At 34.4% G+C, this 27,966-nt stretch overlaps 1 protein-coding gene across 25 annotated transcripts in view; it reads left to right on the top strand.

Moving 5' to 3' along the window:
* The window catches only part of PSD3 (pleckstrin and Sec7 domain containing 3), an 812,606-nt gene that overhangs the window by 434,158 nt on the left and 350,482 nt on the right, over positions 1 to 27,966 (top strand). For all 25 annotated transcript variants that reach the window (XR_013555055.2, XR_013555056.2, XR_013555057.2 and 22 more), the window contains 2 exons: positions 1,205 to 1,317; positions 4,062 to 4,120. Coding sequence is in view for 21 of the 25 variants with exons in the window: in XM_078445466.2 (XP_078301592.2) it covers positions 1,205 to 1,317; positions 4,062 to 4,120 (172 nt within the window). In the remaining 4 variants the exon portion in view is untranslated. The remainder of the gene's footprint in view (positions 1 to 1,204; positions 1,318 to 4,061; positions 4,121 to 27,966) is intronic.

Below are 27,966 nucleotides of genomic sequence, written 5' to 3' on the forward strand. Positions count from 1 at the left end.
GAAAACAAATAAGGGCAGAGGAAAGATCTATATTTATGCTTTACTTTCTGATGTGGTTTATAAAAGTTATGAAAAATTAAAGTTTGGTCAGTGTAATTTAGATTTAACAAACTAAGACAGCAACATTTTCATCATAGAAATAAGGTTTTATGTATGTTTCCACAGTAAGATTTTTTAGAACATTTTAAAGGATTTTTTTTCTATTCATCTCATACTTAGGGAAGTGCTTTGTCTAGTGAGGGTCATCTGAGTTTATCCATAACAGACAGTACTCTTAGTGACTCAGATTTAGATTGGTGTGTAGTTCTGGGCATATTTTTATTTTTCAAAAAATTTTTATACATACATTAATTTATTCCTAACCCAAGAAATAATTTATAGTTTTAGCTCCCAATTTCCTTCCCATATAAAAGGTAATAATATAATATGATAATAGGCAAAATAAAATAAGAGAAATCTACTATACACAAAATAATATAATTGTAATTTTAACAATGTGTCAATGACAAGTATAATCATATAGCAAAATGATAAACTGTGATCCATGTATAGTTTTAAAACATAGCCTTCATGGTTGTAGGTTCAGCTTCTTAAGTGTTCTTTGGTTTTTATCTGACTGATCTTTTAAATGGCTATTTGTCATTTAGTCATGGGAAGTTACCACCTTCCCAAGGTGGTATTGTTATTGCCTTGTCCATCTTTATATTGACATTTTATAGAATAAAATAAATTTATATTGAATGGCTATATAGTAAATGATTTTGTGAAAGAATAACTGTAGAATATCTTCATATAATTAATTTCTCTTTATTTGTATACTTATTTGAGACAGAGAGAGCTAGCAGGGGAGGGTCAGAGAGAGAATCCCAAGCAGGCTCTGTGCTATCAGTGCAGAGCCCGGTGTGGGGTTCAGTGTTACGGATCATGAGATCATTACTTGAGCTGAAATCAAGAAATGGACACTTAACAGACTAAGCCACCCAGGCACCCCTAATTAATTTCTTATTATATATGAATTAATTTTATTTTAATTTTTTAAAATGTTTATTTATTTTTGAGATAATAAACTCAAAATAAGAGACAGTTGGATGCTTAACCAACTGAGCCACCCAGGCACCCCTATATGAAGTAATTTTAATTGTCAAACATAGAGTATGGTAATGTTTTCTAAAGTTTCACTTTTTTCCCCCTAATTCTTTTTTAGGTATTTCTTTAAAGCATTTTCTCTTGTGGGAGAAACTCAAGAACGAGAGAGAGTTTTAATACATTTCTCCAATAGATATTTTTACTGTAACCCAGACACTATTGCTTCACAAGGTAATCTGATGGAAATGTTTGTATTTCAAAAAACAAGGGCTATTTTCTCATTATTAAAGTTATATTTTATTGTGGAAAATATGGAAGATTATACAGAAGAAAATGAAAATCATCTAGTTATCTAGAGATAACTATTATTAACTGCTTGATTTATTTCCTTCCAGTCAGTTTGTGAAATATTTAATGTCAAATTGGAATCATTACAGAGTTTTGTTTCCTGTTGTCCTTCGTTTTCATTGTGAGCGTTTTCTCATGTCATTAAATATTCTTTAAAAAGCATGATATGTAATGACTGCATGATATTCCTTATTCTTCTTTTAATTAATTTTTACTTAGTTTTCCAGTTCCATACTATGACAGGATGCTTTAAGTTGCTCATGCTGTCACTGAGATTTTACATGCAAAGCACATTTTAATGAAATCCTCGTTTTCCTATTTCTTCTTCCTATACATCTGACCCTAAACCCCTTGCATGTATGCTTATTAAATTTGTGGTTATTTTTGGAAACGTTTACAAATCTCACTGGAGTTTGTGGTGTGTCTCCAGTGCTTTGGTTTGATATTCATTGTAACAACACTGACCACTGAATTTGGTTTATGATTTTAATGAACTATGAGTTTATGTTTATTGTACTAATTTTAAAAAGCAAGTTTAAGCTATTTAATTGTTGATGTACCCTATCAAGAGAGGTTTTTCCTCCATGTCAAATCCTGCAATAAAGCAAAGTTTTCATGATTTGAGGTCAGGTGCTTTCATTTGCAATTGGAGAATCTTTCATAAACACAGATTCTGGAAGAGATCACTAGGACTAGATGCATTAGAAATGGCAGTTATCTTTGAGCTTCAGTATTGCCAGTTAAGTGTACGTAATATTGACTAAAGTGATTATTCCCCAGGTCTCTGGTCTCCACCCTCCAGGCTATAGCTAAATTAACTAACCATCTGATCATTAAAGTCACATTCTTCTCTGTAAAATGGGAACTTAATTTTCTTTAGTCCTTTCTTTGATTATAGTTAGGCCTATTGTAATCACGGAGTAGAGAATGAAAGGGATAAAAAGGGAGTTGTTTCTATTAAAACCTTCTTCATATCTAATAAGATGTTAGCAGTCCTCAGTGAAAGAAGGAATATGGATGTGTACCCTCAACTGATAGGGATATTTTAGAGTTGGCTGCTGAGTTTTCTAGATGCTTTTAAGGAATTTGTTTTAATGTATTTAAAATTTAATAATAAGCTGGAAGTGGAATGAATATACTTTTGGGCATTTGGTAACATCTCCTTAGAGGCATTAATAATAGAAATCACCTACTATACTCAAAGGCATACTTTGAAAAATAAGCTATCTTTTTGTTTTTTAAGTTTTTTTAAAAGTTTATTTATTTTGAAAGAGAGCGGGAGAGGGGCAGAGAGAGAGGGAGAGAGAGAGGATCATAAGCAAGCTCCACACTGTCAGCACAGAGCCTAATGCCTGGCTGAACTCATAAACTGTGAGATTATGACCTGAGCCTAAGTCAAGAGTCAGACATTTAACTGACTGATCCCCCCAGGTGCCCCCAAATAAGCTTTCTTTCATTCATGAATTCAGTTATTAGAAAGGCCTTTCTGTACATTTGGCATTCATTAGTAAGATTTTTCTGCATCTGCAACTGCTATGGACAGCTATACTTGGATTGAGAATTGCAAGAAAAGAATGAGGAGAAGTATTTCTAAGGTTTGGAAATGAGAAGCTTAATTCTTATTGCCTTTTCTTTTCCTCTATAAAGTAAGAAGAGAGAGCAATGTTTCCATCTAAGTGTGAAATGATCCTTCTGGTTTGAACAACATTTTTTTTGAATATTTAATTTTTTAATATTTTAAGATTATTCCAATATTTTACTTTTGTCTGATCCATAGTATCCTGTGCCAGTAACCTACATGTTGCCTTTAAAGAATTGTCACGAAAAAGGATAACTATTCCTCTTTTTTAGCCAGAGAACTAATACCCAGACAGTACAATGAAAGACCCAAATCTTGGTTTCCTTTAACTTTTGCTTCTTTCTTAATTTACTTTCCTCTCAGAAAGTTAAAAAAGACGGAATAGTAGAAAATGGTTTATTTTAATTTCTGTATCTTGTGTTTCAAAAAATTAAGAAAATATAAATAAAAATATAAAAATTATCTCACTATCCAGAGACAATAATCTTTTAATATTGTTATGTATTATTCTAGATATATTTATATTTAAATGGAACTATACTGCATACAGTGCATTTTTCATGTAATAATTTACTATGAAATATTTTTCTATTTAAACATGTATACTTGGACAACATTTTTAATGACTTAAACATAACAGTTGTATTTTTGGAGGGTTTTATTTACTTGTTCCCCATTGTAAGCAATGTTTCTTTGGATATCCTTCTATTTTGTATAGATCCTTATTTCCTTAGTGTAAAGCCCTGTAAGTGGATTTACTGTGTCAAAAGTAAAAGATTACTGTTTCAAAGCTTACAATGTGTACTGTCAAATACCCCTCCAGAGAGGTAAGAATAATATACTTTACCAGCAGTAGAGTCCAACTTTGTCACTGAAGTCCCTTTAGTAATTTATTTTTATCTATTTTTTTGTCTCCCCAAATATGATGAATTGTGCCTAGCCACATTATTGTGTTTTCATAGGTTCTTAGTGTATGCTATTTAATGATAATAACAAGCCCAACAGGAAATAGTGAATTAATGCTTTCTTTCCTTGTCTTTCCCCTTAGATGGAGTCCATTGCCTCACCTGTGCAATGATGCTTCTTAACACAGATCTCCATGGCCATGTAAGTGTAGGTGTGTGAAGATGTCTTATACAAATTAAAATGTCTCGGGCTTATCTTTGCTTTTGTGTTCATACATATTTATCATCTGCTGCCCTTTCTTTCATTCTCTACTTGACAGCTAGGTAAACATAAATCTTTGGAAGAAGAAATAACTTACTTTACATGCTACCACAGAGCTTAGTTTTAAGTGAATACGATATCATGTACATGTCTGGAGTTGTTTTATCTGTAATGTGTGTGTTCTGTATCTTCTTTCTCCAGTAGATGGCAGAGGCAGAGCTTTTACTTTTTTGTTTTTGTTTTATTTTGTTTTTGGTTAGCTATTAAAGTTGATATCTGATGGAAAGGGGATATAAGTTAGATCTGAAAATGTTGACTGTGTTTTCACCAAATACAGTAGTGGGTCTTAAGAACTCAGCCTTTTCTACATTTCTCAGCTCACCTGGTCTTTTACCAGTTAAAATATCAAAATGATATAATTATTTTCTCTTGTATTTAAGATGTAGAATAAACTTAAATTTATAGTTATTATACAAGCTTTCCTTTTATAGATGTGGAATTTTAGCATTTACTTAAACTATTTATATTAGAGAAAATAAGAATGTTTTAGCTTAATATAGGCTAATATATACTTATTTAGCACAAAAACTTTTTCATAGTCTCCAGTCCATTTATTTTGAAGAGAAAACCAGGTTTCTTGTAATTAAAGAATCTAAATCATCCCTTGATTTGCTATATGATTTATCTTACAATTAAAAGAACTAAAACTCAGTTATCAGTCCAATTTAGTTTTCCTATTTCAAAAGGCCACATAGTTTCCTTAGGCAAAATGGAGCTCTATGGGGCCATTAAGATGGACTGAAGGGAAAGAAGTGTTCTACCCTCAGAAGACTGAAGAGGAGATGTAGTTAGTGACAGTTAGTTTAACGCTGCCTTCACAAATCTCACGATACTCAACCAAGAAATTCCTTTTGCAGTTTGCATCAGGTGAATTTAGAATAACTTAGTGACTTGTAGACATGCATAACATGTGTCCAGAGATGATAGAGATTAAGAATGTAGATTTTTTTCAGGGGACATTTTGGGGTAATAGCGCTGTAATACATCTTATGGAAATGAAGGTACTAGTGAGCCTTGAAATGAGGATCAGAATCTAAACTCATCCAGCTTGCCAAGGGGAGGACCAATCAGTGGATAGTCCTGACCTCTGCTTTTCTCTTACCAGTGAAGCAAGTTTTCCCTGCTTTCCTCTTTCCCTGTCTTGTGATAACGTTGCAATTCTGTCCCCTTCTTTTCTTCACACTAAATTTCTCAACCTTTTAGCTGAAAGAGACAATTTTGAGTGCTCTTGTCCACATATAACTTTGGTCTAAATCAGAGAGTCCCAGCATGAGGGATCTTCTTCACATGAGTTATTTTGAGGTCCCATCCATATATGATGGTTGCACATTTAGTGTCTGTTGACTGAGAAAATGTGTAATGAAAAAAAAAAGAATCAATTCTTATTTAAAGGTTGAGGATCTCATAGAACTTCTGTGGAAGTTGCTAGATGCGAGATTGGTTTCTATTAAAAGGTAAATTACCGGGGCGCCTGGGTGGCTCAGTCGGTTAAGTGTCCGACTTCAGCTCAGGTCACGATCTCGCGGTCCATGAGTTTGAGCCCTGCATCGGGCTCTGGGCTGATGGCTCAGAGCCTGGAGCCTGCTTCCGATTCTGTGTCTCCCTCTCTCTCTGCCCCTCCCCCGTTCATGCTCTGTCTCTCTCTGTCTCAAAAATAAAATAAAATAAATGTTAAAAAAAAAAAAGGTAAATTACCTTTTAAAAAGCTAATATTGCTTTAATAATACTTTCAAATAAATATGTAACTTATTAATCACAATAATTTGAAACAGGAGGAGATAAAGGTGTGAGGTTTATTATTTATTCAGATAAGTCAGCATGCTTGATATCCAACTAGGCATGGGCACCCCAGTGTCTATAGCCCATAGGTTCAGAACCACAGATCTTGGATTTGCTCTTGCTCTGTCTTCATACCTCCTTTGAATATTTGAAAAGAGATTAAATGAAGCATCATACTTCTTTTTGGCAACTAGAATGTAAGAGTTTATCAGTAAGAGACAGCAAACAAATGAACAGTTTATTATTAGCTTGAGTTATGCCAGTCATACATAATTAATATTTGGCTGTGGTGGCAGAATTACATATAAGAGGGAGAATATTATAAGTACAAGTAAATCTCTGTATAGCATCAAAATCATGTATTTAATGATTATTAGTTCTTAGCTTTGTTTTTGAAAATGTATGCTTTATACTTAGGGTTGTCTGTTGTTTAAGTTTTGTATACTAGAGTTTTTTTAATCCTTATTTACAATGCATGCTGTTAAAAGTCTGTTAAAATAGATAGTTGTTATCATGAGAACTAACCATATGAAAATGTGTTTCTCTTATCTTCAAACTATGGATTCATTTAAAAAATAAATTTTCCTTCTAGGTGGTAAGTTTTTATCCATAATTCTGGATGTAGCTTCTCTTGCATCATGGTTGCCTGATTTTTTGTTATCATGTTTGTTTGACTTATTAGCATGGCCCCTTTGAAGGTGAACCATTCAAAATATAAAGTGGTTCATTTCTAACCTTTTCCCCTTTTCACCTTCCTAGGCTGTACTGCCTAGGCCATCACCTCTCATTACTCAGTCCAATGTCAGAATAATCCTCTTGGGGAGTAAACTAATAAACCATTTTCTTTTTCTTTCATACCATTGTGCCATGATAGCATGACCTTTTTAAGAAGTACCAAGATAAGTGTGTTCTCATGCTTTCAGTGGGGGAGGCATACCTTGGGAATTCTTTTGGCTTTACTTTGTGAATCTTTCTTGTGGCTTTATTTACTCTAAGGAATGATACATTGAAAATGCACTGATATGGGCCTTTGTTCTGCTAACTTTCTTACTAATAAAACAATAGAATGTATACTAATGTAATAAATCTAATATAGTGTTACATGTTGGAATTTCTTTCTTTCTTTTTCTAATTTATTTTATCATTCAACAAACTCTTTTAGTGTCTCTACTCTATCCAAGTTCTGTGCCGTTTGGGTTAAGGATGGGAAATGAATGAGATGTTCATGGAAGTCAAATCTCATTTTTGGAGTGTTGGCTAGGCTAACTTCCATTAATCCTTTTAACTGAAGAATGGTAGCAGGTAACTGAGGTGCTAAGGTGGAAAAGCACTGGAGAGCTATTTTAATTATATGTTGGATTATTGAACTTCACTAATAAGTAGGCTAGGAAAAAAAAATCTAAGGCGTATGCAATATTTTGGGGAGAAATTCATTCAGATGTTATAATTTAATTGGAACTAAAAATGCTGATTCCCTTTTGTGTCTATTTTTTTTTAAAATATGAATGATGTATCATTATTTTAACAATAGTATTGACTGGCTCTTATTTGTCTGCATGTGGCTTATTCTTTTAGATAAATATGTTATAATTGTGGTCACATGATTAATTTGCTAAGTAATCTCTTTAAAATGCCTCTATCTATGAAATACATATGTAAATTAAACTTTTGCACATACAGATAAATTTCTATTAAAACAAACTCTAGAGTGTGGTTTTCTCTTGCTATACTGAAACTAAGTTGTATTACATGTTGTTTGAACTATGAACATGGAAAGAGTTGAAAATATGAAAATCTTTTTCTTTTTAAAGCCTTGTATTTTATTGGAAATAGTTTGAGCAAAAGGATTTTGTCATGTTAGAATAAATTCAGGCCTATTTATTTTATGGACTAATCTTCAAATGTGCTTTTGGTACTTCCATCATAGTTGAGATTCAGCCCTCTGGCAGGATTATCACTGGGGGTAAAGGCAGGTGGCAGGGACAGGAAAATAGGCAGGCACTTCTCACCAGGGCAGGACTCTGAGGTGGAAGGAAGTTTTAGATACAGATTGAGTTGTAATGAAGTGTAGGATAGATGAGTACACAATCAGTAGGTGAATTTCACAACTAAAAGTCAAAAGAGATCTATAAGACAATGGCTATGCAGGGCCAGGCCATAGTCAGAGGCAGTAGCCAGGACATTATTTTTAATGAAGATATTATGACAGAAGCTACCCTTTCATACTGTGGCTTGGTATTTTTACTAGCAATTTTACCCAAGGTGTCCACTATGCTTTTCAGTGTTGGCAAGAGCCAGCTCACTCTCCACAGGTATAAGGGAGTTGAGGACTGTGGTTCTTCTGGAGTGGTGGCTGTATCTGGCTCAGGCTGGGCATCCTATAAATGTCTTTGGAATACTCCAGGTGTATCATCCTCAGAGGTCTGAATTTAATGTATGAGGCAGGACTTTACTGTGTTGTCTTGGTTTTGTTTTTGGTGTTAGGTTATAGGTTGAATAAGGGATAAAACCCAGTTAGTATACCATACTGGTAGAGGGGAGAAAAAAATCAAAGGTAAAATATAGTTTTTGTAATAGAATAATGTTAAAAATATATGTGGAGTTCAGTTTGACATAGGTCATAGGAGTATATTATTTTTCAGTTTGTAAACTGCATTGGTAATTGTGAGTTTTTAATTCCTAGACTGGCTCTGTAGGATCACAGAATTTTAAATGGTGGGTAAAATATTTGGTTTATTATCATAAGTGGAAAATGACTATTATAAGAATTGTTTAATGCTTTTACTTTTTATATTGTGCCTCAAAAGCACCACAAACCTCTAAGGTTGATAGGTAGTTAATATCCTTAAAAAGTCTCTGTGTCTGTAATTATCATTTTTAATTTTTTTTTTTTTTTTTTTAATTTATTTTTGGGACAGAGAGAGACATAGCATGAACGGGGGAGGGGCAGAGAGAGAGGGAGACACAGAATCGGAAACAGGCTCCAGGCTCCGAGCCATCAGCCCAGAGCCTGACGCGGGGCTCGAACTCACGGAGCGCGAGATCGTGACCTGGCTGAAGTCGGACGCTTAACCGACTGCGCCACCCAGGCGCCCCTATCATTTTTATAACTGGCAGCTGTCTTAAGTGAATTTTGCCTGCTGCTCTCCCTTTGTCCTGGGTAGCTGTCTTGTCTATACCTTCTCTTCCTGTCTGCCCCATATCCTTGATGCCCTCTGCCAGGAAAGCCATCCCTAGCATTCATTTGTTTCCTTATTGAGTTTTACCCAACTATAGATTCTAGCCTCATTCTTAATTTGCATTCAGCCAGCACAGCCTCCTTCCCTTACCTCTTTTCCACCTCCTTGGTGCCAAGTCTTTCTGTTCACCTCACTGGGAGCTCCCTAGCCCCAGTGACTTCTAGTGCACTGTCATCCCAGGAGCTTCTCAGTGATACTGAAAGTTCATAGAAGCATCAGGTCTAGCCTCAAAGTTGCCAAGGGTTTCTGGTGGGGCCCTGGATTCAGTTTTACTCTTACTATTCCTTTCTTCAGAATGAGCATTTGGGGGATAGCCTAAGAACCTTAACCATCAGCTGTGGAAATGTTTTTATAGAAAACTTTCTTGATTTCAGATTTTCCAATTTTATTTTATCTATTTACTTTTTTAATGTTTATTTATTTTGAGAGAGAGAAAGAGAACAAGTGGGAGAAGGGCTGAGAAAGAGGGAAAGAGAGAATCCCAAGCAGGCTTTGTGCCGTCAAGGCAGAGCCCACATGGGGCTTGATCCCATGAACCATGAGATCAGGACCTGAGCCAGAATCAAGCGTTGGATGCTCAACCAACTGAGCCACCCATGCATCCCAGATTTTTCAATCTTGAAATGACCTTTAAAATACAATGACTGGTCAAATTGACAGCTACCTAGATTTTAGTAGGAATGCCTTTTTAAGTATGTCAAAATTAATCATGCACTGGTAGATTTTCTTGGCTTCTGTGATTCTTCAAAATGAAAGCCTCCCTTCCTTTTTTTATTTCCTCCATTTCTTCCTCCCTAGCCAATTCCTTCTCCTTTTCTTTCTTTCTTCACTTTTTTTTTTTTAGAATAGGTTCATACATGGAAAATATAACACAGATATGAGTTGGGTTAATGGGACTCATTTAAAGACCTCAGATTATCTAATTTATACATTATTCAGTCACTGCATAATGACTTTCCTTTTCCTTCTTACCATTATGAACTTTTCACATTTGCACAGCTCAACAGTAGAAAGTGGTAAAAGAAAGCAGATGAAATGCAATATTAAATCTGTTTTTGCTCTTTTTTCCTGCAAATGTTTTGGGGAGAGAAGGAGAAGTGAGGGTGAGGAAGGTAAACAAACTTCTTACCTTTAATCCCACTGCTTAAGTTAATGTCTGTCTTTCTGTGACAAGTTAAAAGTAGAGTTTAGTCTTTGTAATTTGATAATGAGGTCAGTGTCTTTTCTTTTATCTTCTCAAATTTCAGAGGAAACACTTTCTATGAAGTTGTGATAAAATCTGTCTGCTACTATAGTACTTCTCAAACTTTATGGTCTCAGAATCCTTTTTTACTCTTGAATTTTTTTGAGGTCCCCAAAGAACTTTTGTTATATCCATTACTATTTACTATGTTAAACTAAAATAGATAAGATTTAAAAATATTAAATTATTTTAAAATAGCATTAATAAGCCTATGAAATGAATAGCATACTTTTTTCTTTTAAAATGAGTGAATTTTATTTTTTATGTATTTTTAGGTGTACAGCATTATGATTCAATATTTGTATACATTACAAAATGATCATTACAATAAGTCCAGTTAACATTTGTTACCAAAACAGGTTTTTTTCCTTGTGATGAGAACTTTTAAGCTACAATTTTCTTTCTTTTTTTTTTTTTTAAAGTAGGGCCACACCTAGTGTGGAGCCTAACCTGGGGCTTGATCTCATGACCCTGAGATCAAGACCTGAGCTGAGATCAAGAGTCAGACATTTAACCAACTGAGCCACCCAGGTGCCCCAAGCTACAACTCTTAATTTTTGAAAATTCAATACAGTATTAACCGTGATGTACATTACATCCCCATGAGGTATTTATTTTATAATTAGAAGTCTGTACCTTTTTTTTTAAATTGAAATATAGTTGACACACAATGTTATGTTGACACACAATGTTTTAGGTGTACAGCATAGTGATTTGACAAGTTTGTATGTTATGATATGCTGACTACAACTGTAGCTACCATCTGTTACCATACAATGCTATTAACAAACTCTTGACTATTTTCCCTATATTAAACCTTTTATCCTGTGATGTATTCATTCCGTAACTGGACGCTTGTATCTCCCACACCCTTTCACCTGTTTTGCCTATCCCCTTACCCTTTGCACCTCTGGGAGCCATCAGCTACTTTTCTGTATTTATGGGTCTGTTTCTGTTTTTTTTTTTTTTTTAACTTTACAAACACTTATGTGTTTTTTTAAGTTTTTAATTAAATTCCAGTTAGTTGACATACAGCATAATATTAGTTTCTGGTATACAATTTAGTGATTCAGCACTTATATACAACACTGGGTGCTCATCACAAAAGCCCTCCTTAATCCCCATCACCTATTTGTTTGTTCATTTGCTTGTTTTTTAGATTCCATGTATAAGTGAAATCATATGGGGATAACAATTCTTTTTAATTAATAATAATATACTTAGAAAAACAAAAAATGAGTGAAAAGTATAGCATTTAAAATATTTGGGGGAGACTTTCATATTTGGCTTAATAGAGGACAACTAACTCCTCTGCTTCTGTATTTAGTTGGTTATAGTTTGTCAGAAGTCATGTGGCTTTTACTCCACTGTAACTTGTGAGAATGAAAGAAATGTTTTGAGTATTATTATAACACTAGGTTTGAGTTCATGGACACTGGGGACAGGATCCATGAATCCTATTTTGAGAGCCACTGTGTTACAATATTACTATCAGTTGCTTTATTTTTTCTTTAAACCACTTCAGTTCCTTTTTCAATGGCAGTGTTTTTACACAAGTGGCAGGAAAAGCCCAAGTAATATTTCAGATATCCCTAAACGTTGAACTTCTTTAATACTTACATTAGCTCTGTGATTGGAGTTTGTGAAAGGATACTTTGAATATGACAGCATCTTGGTTTCTAAATTTACAAAGGATCCTACTTTGCCTGCTAATCATGCATATAAAAAAATGGACACCTGAGGGCAGCATAATACAATTAAACTTACATGATAGAGAAGAAAACAAAACAAAAGCAAGATAGGAACTTGTAGCAGAACTACAGAATTAAAGTAATTACCAAATCAGTAGTATCCTTTTTTTTTTTTTTTTACCCCACTTATTGTAACATGTTGGAGATGGAATTGTCATGTGGGCAGGTATACCTACTGTGTTTTTGATATCCCAAGGTTTATGAGGCCAGATTTTACCAATGGATCATGAGAGCCCTTAGTTTCTCTGAAAGCATGTTTTCCACAAAGCTTCCAGACTCTACGTTATTGAAAATAAAATTTTTAGGATTATTTTGCCTGATTCTTTAACCTGTAGGTCAGAGTATATGCTGTGGTTTGCTTTCCTAACAAATACTTGAGATAGTTGGCCTTGTTAGTAGCTCTCCCTTAGAACTGAGTTTAGGTTAGGTCTTGGCTGGAGCGTTGAAGAAGGTTCTATTCCTCCAGTTGTCAGGGAGAGCATACTCAAAGCAAAGACTTGGTCATTCTTGTGATGAATTTTGGACAGCAGATTATATGGTTTCTAGGTTACTCTAAAGAAGGAATCTCTTCATCATAACTTTGCCCCTTTGCTCTCATTATTACCAGTAAAGTTGGGAACTGATTATCAGCCCAGTGGGAAAAAATGCCATAATTTTAAAAATAAGGCACAGAATACATCAGGAATCCTAATCTGTTTTACTTGCTCACTCATGATGTGCTCAACACAAATTCTACTTCCTTCTAGTTTTCTCTTAGATCAGGGGTCAGTGGGGGTGCCCGACTGGCTCAGAGCATGGCATATAGACTCTTGGTAGAACATGTGACTCTTGATCTTGCAGTTGTGAGTTCAAGACCCATGTTGGGTATAGAGAGGGCTTAAAAATAAAATCTTAAAAAAAAGAAAAAAGATTGGGGTCAGCAAAGTATGTCCCACAGGCAAAATTCTGCTGATAGGCTGTTTCATAAGTAAAGTTTTATTGAACAAAGCCATACCCATTTCTTTACATCTTCACACTAAAATGACATGTTGAGTAGTTGTAACAGGGACTTCATGGTCTATAAAGCCTAAAATATTTCCTATCTGGTCTTTACACAAATTTTCAGAACTTTTCTTGTCCAGTCCCCCGGCCCTTAGTCCATGAAACCTTTGCTATCTCTCCCACACATAGTAGAGCAACGTTGAAGATGATCCTTTTACTTAACATTCTGAACTGGGAACATGTTAAAAACACGCATGAGTTCAGTTTTTCAGAAATAATTCATGAAAGAATTTCTCTTTAAAAGGCATTTAATTTAATGTATCTTTAAAAGAAAACAAATGGGGAAAACAGCTCTTTCTTTTGTATTATAAGAGAGTATATTTGAAAATGTCAGTACAGTCATTTTGGAGAATAGTCTTGAATTTATCTGGGAATATGAACCTCTAGTCTTCGGTTTTTCATCTTTCTGCTTAATATTTCCTCTATTACAGATAGTTCATTCATTGGCCCAAAATTCAAGATTTGGGCCTGCCTGGTACTTTGAGTTTTCAAATAGAATTCTTACTTTTTATGGATTTTCCATTCTGCATGTTAAATTTTAGGTTTGATTAAAGGTGTCTCTGGATTTTAAGGCTAAAGATTCTGATGTTCATATTCACTGAACATCTCAGATTTGATTGGAAATTTTGCATTGATTTCAAGAGACAATTTTTGTGACTCTCAGTGCGTGAGGCTTTTCACACCTCCATGCTCTATTCATTTAATGGGAAGGAATTCAGAATATAAAAAGGTGCTATGAAATTACTGCCTTGGCATGTAACTGACCAGCATTTGTTCCAGAGCAAGCCTACTTTTTTCCAAAGGTATGAATATATTTAGGAAGAAAATAGAACCATGGCAATGTGTGAGTTTCTCTGTGATAGATGTGAATGGTTGAGATACACAGTCAGTGATTATAGTTAGCTTTGTTCACTGGACAATATTTGAATAATAGTATTTCAAAATAATTGACACAGTTTGGTATAATAAAAAGGAAAAATCCAGGTATTATATGAAGGAGTGTTTCTTGATGAACAAAGACTTCATTTTACTTTTACTCCATGGTGAAAATGGTATAAAAACTCAGTGTTTAAATGTATATGATAGGCACAAAATGGACTGATGAGACCCTTTGCTTTTCTGCCTAAGCTTTACCTAGGAATTACCAGTGAGTAAGAAGACAATAAGTAGCAGTTATAAATAACCTCAACTAATCAAATATTCAGTAAGTTGTTGGGCATCTTTGACAAATAGAAAGCCATGTATCCTATTATTTTCTTGCATTAGACAAATTGAGGCACCGGGTATAAGGTGATTGATTGTACTAATGCTTCCTTACTGTGGAGAACCCAAAATATATGAATTGTTTTTGTTGGTTTGAATTTACTTATTCATTTTTCCCCTAATTGCTATTTTCCTAATTTTTATTTCAAATTTGTGAGTGTAAAGGTATCTTTACACTAATGTAGAAATGGTGTGGTCACTGTGAAAGTATACAAAAAGCAATGCTAAATAAGCAAGTAAATAAAGTAAGTCTGAATTTAGAATGAAGTATGATTTTATAAACCAAAATAATGCCAGGGACTTTACCATTGTTTTTAAGTGTTATAAAACATGACAATTGTCAATTAAATGGTGAAAGTTTTATTTATAACTTATAATAGAAATTCATGGTGTCCTAAAGAAACTTTTTACCTCATGATCATTAAACATATTTGCTCATGAATCTTTTTTCAAAAGAATTTTGAAAAAAAATACCCTTCTTTCCTTTTAAAGGTGCCCTCTAAATTTTTTTATTACAAGTTTAAGTAGCTAAAACATAAAAAGAATTTTTGATGTGGTTATTAACTATTGGCATTAAAATATTCTTTCATTAGCATCTAAAGGTCTTATTGAGGGGAAAGTACTTCCAAATGACAGTAAGGACTTCTGAAAATCTGGTCCTCCAAAATTACAATGAGAATACTTGCAAAAAATGGTCACAATCACTGTATTCAGAACTGTAGAGATTAACAGAAAGCTTGCAACAATCTGAAGAGTATTTATTGAAGAAAACAAAAAACAGCTGAAGATCCATAAGAACAGTAAGATTTGTAGTGTTTTAACTTGCTCTATTACCATCTCCTCTCCCCAACTCCAGGTAATCTTGAAAACATATAGTCTCACAATCAGAGTAGCTGTGAAAACCAGAAGCCTAGCATTCACTGGAATGGGCAGTGGGGAACTCCCTCAAAAACCCCATTCCCAGGGAATTGTCATTATTCGATTTGTCTGGCAGCTCACTGGAAAATCCTCACTTGCAGAGCTTGTCTTTCTTTGATCTGACTGGCTCATTCAATAAAAAAAAAGTCTTTTCCCCAGAGCATTTGACAGTTCACAGTTGTTAAACAATACTGCTGCATTAGGTGCTAGTAACAATTGGGCAAACAAGAGGCTGACCAAAAAACTTAACAGGAAAAGCTGGGAAATAAGGCATACTGGTAAACTCTGATATATTCTTGGGAATCTATGTCCACCTTCCCAGAAAAAAAACCCGAAAAGACCCTAAGCTCATACTGCTGACAATCCTTGAGATTCTACATAAACAGAAAGTGAAGACTACAACAGATTTATAAACTGTCTCCTGGTGCATTGAAGGTATTCCTTAACATGCACACACAACCTCATGGCAAGACTGAGATACTTATTCGTTCAAGACATTTAAGGAAATCTCTGTCCAATAATAAGCTGATTACTGAGTTTACGGAGTAGAGACTTTCATGGGTCACATACAACAAAAATTAATTCAGGAAAAGCCACTAAACAAACAATACAGTAACAACAAACGGGGGGAGAAGGACAAATCTGATGTACAGAGTTACCACATTATTTACAATCTCTAGTTTTCAACAAATAATTATGAGACTTGCAAAGAAATAGAAAAGTATAGCCTCTATACAATCAAAGATAGCAATCAGAAACTGTCTCCAAGGAAAGCCAGACATTGGACTTAAAATATTAGAAAAATGGATTAAAAGCATTCAACTGTGTGCATTATAAAAGAGACACATTTTAGATTCAGAGACCATAGGTTGAAAGTTAAAAAATGAGAAAGGAAGTACCAAGTAAACAGTAACTGGAAGAGAATTGGAGTTTCTGTGTTAATATCAACCAAATATACTTTAAGACCAGACGTACTAGAGACAAAGACATTTTATAATAATGAAAAGGTCAGTCCACCAAAAGGATACAACAGTTCTAAGTGTAGGCACCTAAAATACTGTCCCAAACTAACTGGATGAACAACTTACAAGTGGAAAGGAGATAATATGCCCAAAATCAGAGCACCAAAATATATAAAGCAAGTACTCACAGAACTAAAAGGAGCAATAAACAACAGTACAGTAATAGTTGGGGCCTTTAATACTCCACTCTTGCCAATAGATAGATGACCTAGACAATCAGTAAGGAAATGGTGATTTGAACAATACTGTCCACCAAATGTTCCTAGGAGACATATGCAGAATATTCCATTCAACAGCAGTAGAATACATATTCTTTTAGAGCACATGTGGGACATTTTCTAGGATAGATCATTGCTAGGCTGCAAAACAAGTCTCAAGAAATAGAAGATGATAAAAATTATATCAAGTGTCTTTTTTGACCACAAATTTCAGAAAATAAAAATAGAAATCAAAAACAGGAGAAAAGCTGGAAAATTGACAAATGGAAGTTAACAACCAGTGGATCAAAGAAGAAATAAAAAAGGAAATAAAAAAGTATCTTGAGACAATAAAAAAAATGGAAACACAACATACTAAAATTTATAGGATACAGCATAAACAGTTCTAAGAGAAAACTACAGCTATAAGCATATATGTCAAGAAAAAGAAAGATCTCAAATAACTTTATACCTCAAGGAACTAAAAGAAGAACAAACTAAGCCCAATGTTAGCAAAAGAAAGGTAATAATAGAGATAAGAGCAGAAATAAATGGGATAGAAAATAGGAAAATAGAAAAGATTAACAAAACCAAGAGTTGGTTCTATGACATGATAGACAAAATTGACAAACCTTTAGGTAGAATAATGAAAAAAAAGAGAAGACTAAAATAAAATTACAAATGAAAGAGGAGACATTACAACAGATACCTCAGAAATACAAAGAATCATAAACTATTATAAACAATCATACTCCAACATATTAGACAACCTAAAATAAATCGATCTATTTCATACAGCCCGCCAAGACTGAATCATGAAACAGAAAACCTGAACAGATCAATAATGAGAAAGGAGATTAATTCAGTATCAAAAACCTCCTGAAAAAGATAAGCCCAGCACCAAATGGTTTCACTGGTGAATTCAAGCATTTAAAAAAGGATTAACGCCAGTCCTTGTCAAACTCTTCCAAAAAATTCAAGAATAGGAGGGAACATTTCCAAACTCATTTACAAGAACAGCATTACCCTGATACAAAAGCCAGATAAGAACACTGTATGAAAAGAAATTTACAGGCTACTGATGAATATAGATGCAAAAATTCTCAAAATACTAGTAAACTAGATTTAAGAGCACATTAAAGGAACACACACTGTGATCAATAGGGATTCATCTCTAGGAGGCAAAGATGTTTTGACATCTACAATTCAATAAATATGATGCATCACATTAATAGAATGAAAGATAAAAATTGTATAGTCATCTTAATAGACCCAGAAAAAGCATTTAACAAAACTTAATACCCTTTCCTGATAACAATTCTCAATACATTGATTATCGATGTATGCCTAAACAAAGGCCATATCACTGCTAACATCATACTCCATGGTGAAATGTTGGAAGTTTTGCCTTTAAGATCAAGACAAGGGTTTTCATTCTCACTACTCCTATTCAACTTAGTAATGCAAATCCTAGCCAGAGCAATCAACCCATCAAGGAAAATAAAATAATCCAGATTGAAAAGAAAGAAAGACATGAAATCATTTGCAAACGACATGACCTTAAGTGTAGAAAACCATAAAGACTTCACACACACACAAATGTTAGAACTAATAAAGGAATTAAGTAAAATTCAAGATAAAAAGTCAATATACAAAAACCAGTTGTGTTTCTATATACTGAGAGAATATCTGAAAAAGAAAAAAATAATCCCAGTCACCATAGCACCAAAAACAATCAAATACTTAGGAATAAATTTAACCAAGGAGGTGAAAGATCTATCTGTACACTGAAGGCTAGATGACATTGTTGAAAGAAATTGAAGACACAAATGGAACAATGTCCCATGTTCATGATTGGACTAATTAATATTGTTAAAATGTCCAACCTGCCCAAAGCCATCTATAGATTCAATGCAATTCCTTATCAAAATCTCAGTGGCAATTTTTACAGAAAAGGAAAAACAACCCTAAAATTTGTATGGAACCACAAAAACCCCACATAGCCAAAGCAAACTCAAGAAAAAGGAACATAGCCAGATGCAATCACATTTCTCGATTTCCAACTATACTACAAAGTTACAGTAATTAAAACAGTATGGTACTGTCATTAAAATAAACACACAGACCAATGGAACAGAATTGAGAGCCCAGAAATGAACTCACACATATTCAATCAACTAATACTTGACGAGGGAGCCAAGAATACTCTATGGGGAAAAGATAGTCTCTTCAATAAATGGTGTTGGGAAAACTAGTTATCCGCATGCCAAAGAATGAAACTGGATCCCTATCTTAAACAACTCACAAAATTAACTCAAGAATGGATTAAAGACTTATATATACAAGGCCTGAAACCATAAAATCCTCTAAGAGAACAGCAGGAAAGAAGCTCTTTGACATTGGTTTTGGAGATAATTATTTTAATCTGACACCAAAGCAAAAGCAATAAAAGCAAAATAAGCAAGACTATATTGAACTAAAAAGTTGCACAGCAAAGGAAACCATGAACAAAATGAAAAGACAGCCTATAAAATGAGATGAAATATTTGTAAATGATATATCTGATAAGGGATTAATATCCAAAATATATATGAAACTCCTACAACTCAATAGCAAGAAGAAAATTGAAATTGAGAAAGGAACTGAAGTTTTCAAATAAGATCTATACAAATGGTCAACAGGTACATGAAAAGTTGGTCACCATCACTAATCATAAGGGAAGTGCAAATCAAAACTACAATGAAATATTACCTCACACCTGTTATAATGGCTATTATCAAAAAAACAAGAGTTAACAAGTGCTGGTGAGGATTTGTAGGAAAGAGAATCCTTGTACAATGTTGGTAGGAATATAAATTTGTGCCTTTTATTTTGTATGTATTTTATTGAAAATTCTAATCAGAGTAATAAGGCAAGAAAAAAAAGTATCAAGATTAGAAAGGAATAAGTAAAAGATCAGAAGACCTGATCTTGTATATAGAAAATTGTATATCTACCAAAAAATAAACACTATTAGAATCTCAAAAACAAGTTCAGTAAACACTGCAAAATAAAAGTTGAATATATAAAGATCAACTATATATATTATATATCAGTAATGAATAATATGGAAATGAAATTAATTTTATATATGGTAACATCAGAAATACTAAGATACTTATGAATAGAATTAACAAAATAAGATAATACATTAATGGTGAAAAATACAAAACATTGTTCAAAGAAATCAAATGGAAAGTTATCCCATGGTCATGGTTTGGAACACTTAATGTTAAAGTGGCATACTCTCCAAAATGATCTTAAGAGTCATTACAATGTCAAAATCCCACTTGGCCTTTTTTTTGGGGGGGGGAGCAGAAATTGATAAATGAATCCTGAAATTCGTGTAGAAATGCACAAAAAAAAGAGAAATAACTTGGAAGATGATACAAAGCTTACTACAGAACAAGACAAAGAAGACACAAATAAGTTGAAAGCCTTTCCATGTTCATGGATTGGAAAACAATATTGTTAAGATCACTCAAGGTGATCTGTAGATTCAATGCAGTTTGTATGAAAATCCCAATGAAATATTTTCAGAAATAGAAATAAAATAAGGCTAATATTCATATGAATTCTCAAGATCAGAGAGGAAATAAATGAAATAGAGACTAAAAGGACAGTAGAAAAAAATCAGTGAAAATGAGAGCTGGTTCTTTGAAAATATAAACAAAATCAATAAACTCTTAAGCTAGATTAAACAAGAAAAAAAGATAGAGGACTCAAATAAAATAAGAAATGAAAGAGAAGTTACAAGTGATACCACAGAAATGACAAGTGACTACTATGAAAAATTATATGCCAACAAGATGGACAACCTAGAAGAAATGAACAAATTCCTAGAAACATACAATCTCCCAACACTGAATATGAAAAAATAGAAATTTTGAATAGACTTTTACCAGTAAGGAGATTAAACAATAATCAGAAACCTCCCAACAAATGAAAGTTCCGGATCAGATGGCTTCATTGTCAAATTCTGTCAAACATGCAAATAATATTTAATATTCTTCTCAAATTCTTCCAAAAAACTGGAGAGGAGGGAGCCTTTTCCAACACATTTCACAAAGCTAGCATTATCCTGATAAAAAACCCAGACAGGACACCACACAAAAAGGAAAATTATAGGCTACTACATGGATGAACATAGAAGCTAAAATCCTCAACAAAATATTAGTAAACCAAATTCAATAATATGTTAAAAGAATGATACACCATGATCAAGTGTCACTTATTTTAGGAATGCAAGGACAGTTCAACAGCTGCAAATCTGTGATATATCACATTAACAAAATGTAAGATAAAAATCACGATCATCTCAATACACACAGAAAAAGCATTTGATAAAATTCAGTAGTCATTTATGAGACAAACTCAACAAAATGGGTATAGAGGGAACATACCTAGACTTAATAAAGGCCATATATGACAATCCCAGAACTAGGATCATACTCAACAGCAAAGAACTGAAAGCTTTTCCTCTAAGAACAGGAATAAGACAGTTTTGTCCACTTCTGTCACTTTTATTCAACATAGTACTGGAAATCCTAGCTATAGCAGTTAGACAAGAAAAAGAAAAGGCATCCAAATCAGAAAGAAGTAGAACTATGTTCACTTGCTACTACATATTGAAAACCCTGAAGACGCCACCAAAAACCTGATCAGTTGGAACTGATAAATTTATTCAGTAAAGTTGCAGGACACAATATCAATATACAGAAATCCATGGCATTTCTCTATGCTAATAATAAAACATCAGAAAGATGAATTAAGAAAACGATCCCATTTACAACTGCATCACAAAAAATAATATATCCAGGAATGAATTTAACCACAGAGGTGAGAGACTTGTACTCTGAAAACTGTAAGACACCAATGAAATAAATTGAGGATGACACAAATAAATGGAAAGATATTCCATGCTCATGGATTAGAAGAATTACTATTGTTAAAATGTCCATGCTACCCAAAATAATCTACAGATTTAATTCAGTACTAATCAAAATTCCGATGGCATTCTTCACAGAAGTACAAGTAATTGTAAAATTTGTATGGAACTGCAAAAGATTCTGAATGGCCAAAATGAGCTTGAGAAAGAACAAAGCTGGAGGTATCGTGCTACCTGACTTCAAACTATAATACAAAGCTATAGTAATCAAAATATGTCATTGGTATGAAAATAGACACACAGATCAGTGAAACAAAATTCAGAGCCCTAAAATAAATCCACACTTATATGGATAATTAAACCACAACACAGGAACCAAGAACATACAATGGAGAAAGGGGTAGTCTCTTCAATAAATAGTGCTGGGAAAGCTGTACAGCTGTATGCAAGGGAATGAAACCAGAACTACTGTCTTACACCGTATACAAAAATTAACTCAAAATGGGTTAAAGACTTGAATATAAGACCTGAAACCATAAAATTCCTAGTGGGAAACTCCTGGGCATCAGTCCTCGTGATGTCTTTTTGGATGTGACTTCAAAGACAAGAGAAACAAAAGCAAAAACAAATAAATAAATAAATAAATAAATAAATAAATAAATAAATAAATAAAGGGACTCTTCGATACTAAAAAGCTTGTGCACAGCAAAGGAAAATCATCATCAAAACAAAAAGGCAACCTATTGAATGTGGGAGATATTTGCAAACCGTATATCCAATAAGGGGTTAATATCCAAAATATATAAAAACTCATGCAGCTCAACAACAACAACAAAAAACAAATAACCTGATTCAAAAATGGATAGATGATCTGAATAGACATTTATCTAGAGAAGACATACACATGGCCAAAAGGCACATGCGAAGATGCTTAGCATCATAATTATTAAGGAAATGCAAATCAGAACCACAGTGAGGTATCACCTCACACCTGTTACAATAGCTATTATCAAAAAGACAAGAAATAAGTGTCAGGTGGGATGTGGGGAAAGGGAACCTTTGTACACTGTTGGGATTGTAAAATGGTATACCCACTATGGAAAACATTATGGAGATTCCTCAAGAAATTAATAATAGAATTACCATAAGACCCAGCTATTCTCAGGAGGCATCACAATCCCAGACTTTAGCCTCTACTACAAAGCTGTCATCATCAAGTCAGCATGGTATTGGCATAAAAACAGACACATAGACCAATGGAATAGAATAGAAACCCCAGAACTAGACCCACAAACGTATGGCCAACTCATCTTTGACAAAGCAGGAAAGAACATCCAATGGAAAAAAGACAGTCTCTTTAACAAATGGTGCTGGGAGAACTGGACAGCAATATGCAGAAGGTTGAAACTAGACCACTTTCTCACACCATTCACAAAAATAAACTCAAAATGGATAAAGGACCTGAATGTGAGACAGGAAACCATCAAAACCTTAGAGGAGAAAGCAGGAAAAGACCTCTCTGACCTCAGCCGTAGCAATCTCTTACTCGGCACATCCCCAAAGGCAAGGGAATTAAAAGCAAAAGTGAATTACTGGGACCTTATGAAGATAAAAAGCTTCTGCACAGCAAAGGAAACAACCAACAAAACTAAAAGGCAACCAACGGAATGGGAAAAGATATTTGCAAATGACACATCGGACAAAGGGCTAGTATCCAAAATCTATAAAGAGCTCATCAAACTCCACACCCGAAAAACAAATAACCCAGTGAAGAAATGGGCAGAAAACATGAATAGACACTTCTCTAAAGAAGACATCCGGATGGCCAACAGGCACATGAAAAGATGTTCAACGTCGCTCCTTATCAGGGAAATACAAATCAAAACCACACTCAGATACCACCTCACGCCAGTCAGAGTGGCCAAAATGAAGAAATCAGGAGACTATAGATGCTGGAGAGGATGTGGAGAAACAGGAACCCTCTTGCACTGTTGGTGGGAATGCAAATTGGTGCAGCCTCTCTGGAAAGCAGTGTGGAGGTTCCTCAGAAAATTAAAAATAGACCTACCCTATGACCCAGCAATAGCACTGCTAGGAATTTATCCAAGGGATACAGGAGTACTGATGCATAGGGGCACCTGTACCCCAATGTTTATAGCGGCACTCTCAACAATAGCCAAATTATGGAAAGAGCCTAAATGTCCATCAACTGATGAATGGATAAAGAAATTGTGGTTTATATACACAATGGAATACTATGTGGCAATGAGAAAAAATGAAATATGGCCTTTTGTAGCAACATGGATGGAACTGGAGAGTGTGATGCTAAGTGAAATAAGCCATACAGAGAAAGACAGATACCATATGGTTTCACTCTTATGTGGATCCTGAGAAACATAACAGAAACCCATGGGGGAGGGGAAGGAAAAAAAAAAAAAAAAAAGAGGTTAGAGTGGGAGAGAGCCAAAGCATAAGAGACTGTTAAAAACTGAGAACAAACTGAGGGTTGATGGGGGGTGGGAGGGAGGGCAGGGTGGGTGATGGGTATTGAGGAGGGCACCTTTTGGGATGAGCACTGGGTGTTGTATGGAAACCAATTTGACAGTAAATTTCATATATTAAAAAAAAAAAAAAAAAAAAAAAAAAAGACCCAGCTATTCTACTTCTGTAAATTTTTTTGAAGAATATGAAAACACTAATTCAAAAAGATGTATTCATCCCTATGTTTGTTGCAGCATTATATATAGTCGCCCAGATATGGAAATTGGCTAGGGGGTCCATCAATAGACAAATATAAAAACGATATATAGTGTTACTGATCTTAGCACGGAAACTCACAGTTTTTCCCCATTGAGGATGATATTAGTGGTGGGTCTTTCATATATGGCTTTTATGATCTTGAGGTATGGTCCTTCTGTTCCTACTATTTTGAGGGTTTTTACCAAGAAAGGATGCTGTATTTTGTCAAATGCTTTTGCTGCATCTATTTAGAGTATCATGTGGTTCTTGTCCTTTCTTTTTTTGGTGTGATGTATCACATTGATTGTTTTGTGGATATTGAACTAGCCCTGCATCCTGGGTATAAATCTCACCTGGTCGTGGTGAATAATTCTTTTAATGTATTGTTGGATCCAGTTGGCTAGTATCTTGTTGAGTACTTTTGCATCCATGTTCATGAGGGAAATTGGTCCGTAGTTCTCCTTTTTAGTGGGATCTTTGTCTGGTTTTGGAATCAAGGTAATGCCGGCTTCATAGAATGAGTTTGGAAGTTTTCCATCCATATTTATTGGAACAGTTTCGAAAGAATAGGTGTTAACTCTTCTTTAAATGATTGGTAGAACCCCCTGGAAAGCCATCCTGCCCTGTCCTCTTGTTTATTGGGAGATTTTTGATTATTGATTCAATTTCTTTACTGGTTATGGGTCTGTTCAAATTTTCTATTTATTCTTGTTTCAGTTTTGGTAGTTTATATGTTTCTAGAAATTGGTCCATTTCTGCCACATTGCCCAATTTATTGGCATATAATTGCCCATAATATTCTCTTATTATTGTTTATATTTCTGCAGTGTTGGTTGTGATTTCTCCTCTTTCATTCTTGAGTTTATTTATTTGGGTCTACTCTCACCACTGTTGTTCAGCATAGAATTGGAAGTCCTAGCCTCAGCAGTCAGACAACATGAATAAAAGGGACCCAGATCAGCAAGGAGAAAGTCAAATTTTCACTCTTCACAGATGACATGATACTCTATATGGAAAACCCAAAAGATTACACCAAAAAACTGCTAGAATTGATACATGAATTCAGCAAAGTCCCAGGATATAAAATCAATGAACAGAAATCGGTTGCATTTCTATACACCAATAATGAAGCAACAGAAAGAGAAATCGAGGAATCAATTCCGTTTACAATTGCACAAAAAACCATAAAGTACCTAGGAATAAGCATAACCAAAGAGGTGAAGAATGTATACACTGAAAACTATAGAAAGCTTATGAAAGAAATTGAAGAAGACACAAAAAAATGGAAAAATGTTCCATGCTCCTGGATTGGAAGAACAAACATTGTTAAAATGTCAATACTACCCAAAGCAGTCTACATATTCACTGCAATCCCTATCAAAGTAACACCAGCATTCTTCGCAGAGCTAGAACAAACAATCCTAAAATTTGTATGGAACCAGAAAAGATCCCACATAGCCAAAGCAATCTTGAAAAAGAATACCGAAGCTGGAGGCATCACAATCCCAGACTTCAAACTGTATTACAAAGCTGTAATTATCAAGACAGTATGGTACTGGCACAAAAACAGACATCAGATCAACGGAACAGAATAGAGAACCCAGAAATGGACCCAGAAATGTATGGCCAACTAATCTTTGACAAAGCAGGAAAGAATATCCAATGGAATAAAGATGGTGATGGGACAACTGGACAGCGACATGCAGAAAAATGAACCTGCACCACTTTCTTACACTATACACAAAAATAAACTCAAAATGGATTAAAGACCTAAACATAAGACAGGAAGCCATCAGAATCCTCGAGGAGAAAGCAAGCAAAAGCCTCTTTGAACTCAGCCGCATCAACTTCTTAGCACATCTTCAGAGGCAAGGGAAACAAAATAAAAAATGAACTGTTGGGACTTATCAAGATAAAAAGCTTCTGAACAGCAAAGGAAACAATCAACAAAACTAAAAGGCAACCAACAGTATCGGAGAAGATATTTGCAAATGACATATCAGATAAAGGGTCCAAAATTTATAATTAACTTATCAAACTCAACACCCAAAAAACAAATAATCCAGTGAAGAAATGGTCAGTAGATATGAATAGACACTTTTCCAAAGAAGACATCCAGGTGGCTAACAGACACATGAAAAAATGCCAACATCACTCATCATCAGGGAAATAGAAATCAAAACCACAATGAGATACCACCTCACACCAGTCAGAATGGCTAAAATTAACAACTCAGGCAAAAACAGATGTTGGTGAGGATGTGGAAAAAGAGGGTCGCTTTTGCACTGGTGGTGGGAATACAAACTGGTGCAGCCACTCTGGAAAACAGTATGGAGGTTCCTCAAAATATTAAAAATAGAATTACCCTATAACCCAGCAATTGCACTACTAGGTATATATCCAAGGGGTAGAGATGTATTTCGAAGGGGCACATGCACCCCAATGTTTATAGCAGCACTATCAACAATAGCCAAAGTATGGAAAGAGCCCAAATGTCCATCGACAGATGAATGGATAAAGAATAGGTGGTACATATATACAATGGAGTATACTCAGTAATCAAAAAGGATGAAATCTTGCCATTTGCACCAACATGGATGGAACTAGAGGGTATTATGCTAAGTGAGATAAGTCATTCAGAGAAAGACATATCATATGACTTCACTCATATGTCGAATTTAAGATACAAAACAGGTGAACATAATGGAAGGGAAGCAAAAATAATATAAAAACAGAGAGGGGGACAAAACATAAGAGACTCTTAAATACAGAGAACAAACTGAGGGTTGCTAGAGGGGCTGTGGGTGGGGGGATGGGCTAAATGGGTAAGGGGTATTAAGGAAAACACTTGCTAGAATGAGCACTGGGTGTTATACATAGGGGATGAATCACTGGAATCTACTCCTGAAATCATTATTGCACTATATGCTAACTAACTTGGATGTAAATTAAAAATAAATGAATAAATAAATAAATAAATAAGAATATATAGTATATTCAATGGAATATTAGTCATAAAAAGAATGAAATCTTGCCATTTGTGACATTATTGGACTTTGAGAATATTACCCTAAGTGAAATAAGTCATATGGAAAAAGACAAATACTGTGTGATTTCCCTCATATATGGAAACTAAAAAATAAATGAACAAACCAAAGAAAACAAACTCATAGGTACAGAAAACACAGTAGTGGTTACCAGAATTTAAGAGGGTTAGGGGGTGGGTGAAATGGGTAAAGGGGGTCAGCTGTATGGTGATAGATGGTAATTGGACTTGTGGTGTGATCATGTGGTAGTGTTTGCAGATGTCAAGTTATACACCTGTACACTTGAAACACATATTTGTGTGTGTGTGTGTGTGTGTGTGTGTGTGTGTGTGTATACACACACACATACATATATGCATTTGGCATGTATATACATACATGCATACATATATATAAGAAAATACTCTATGATTCCCTTTATGTGAGCCATCTAAAGCAGTCAAATTCATAGAAACAAAAAGAAAGTAGAATGATTGTTACTATAGGCTCAGGGGGTGGGAAAGAAGGGTTGTTTTGTTTTACTTTTTTTAACGTTTATTTATTTCTGAGAGAGAGAGAGA

The sequence above is a fragment of the Panthera onca genome, chromosome B1, assembly GCF_046562875.1.
Source record: "Panthera onca isolate mPanOnc1 chromosome B1, mPanOnc1 haplotype 2, whole genome shotgun sequence".
Classification (NCBI taxonomy): Eukaryota; Metazoa; Chordata; class Mammalia; order Carnivora; family Felidae; genus Panthera; species Panthera onca.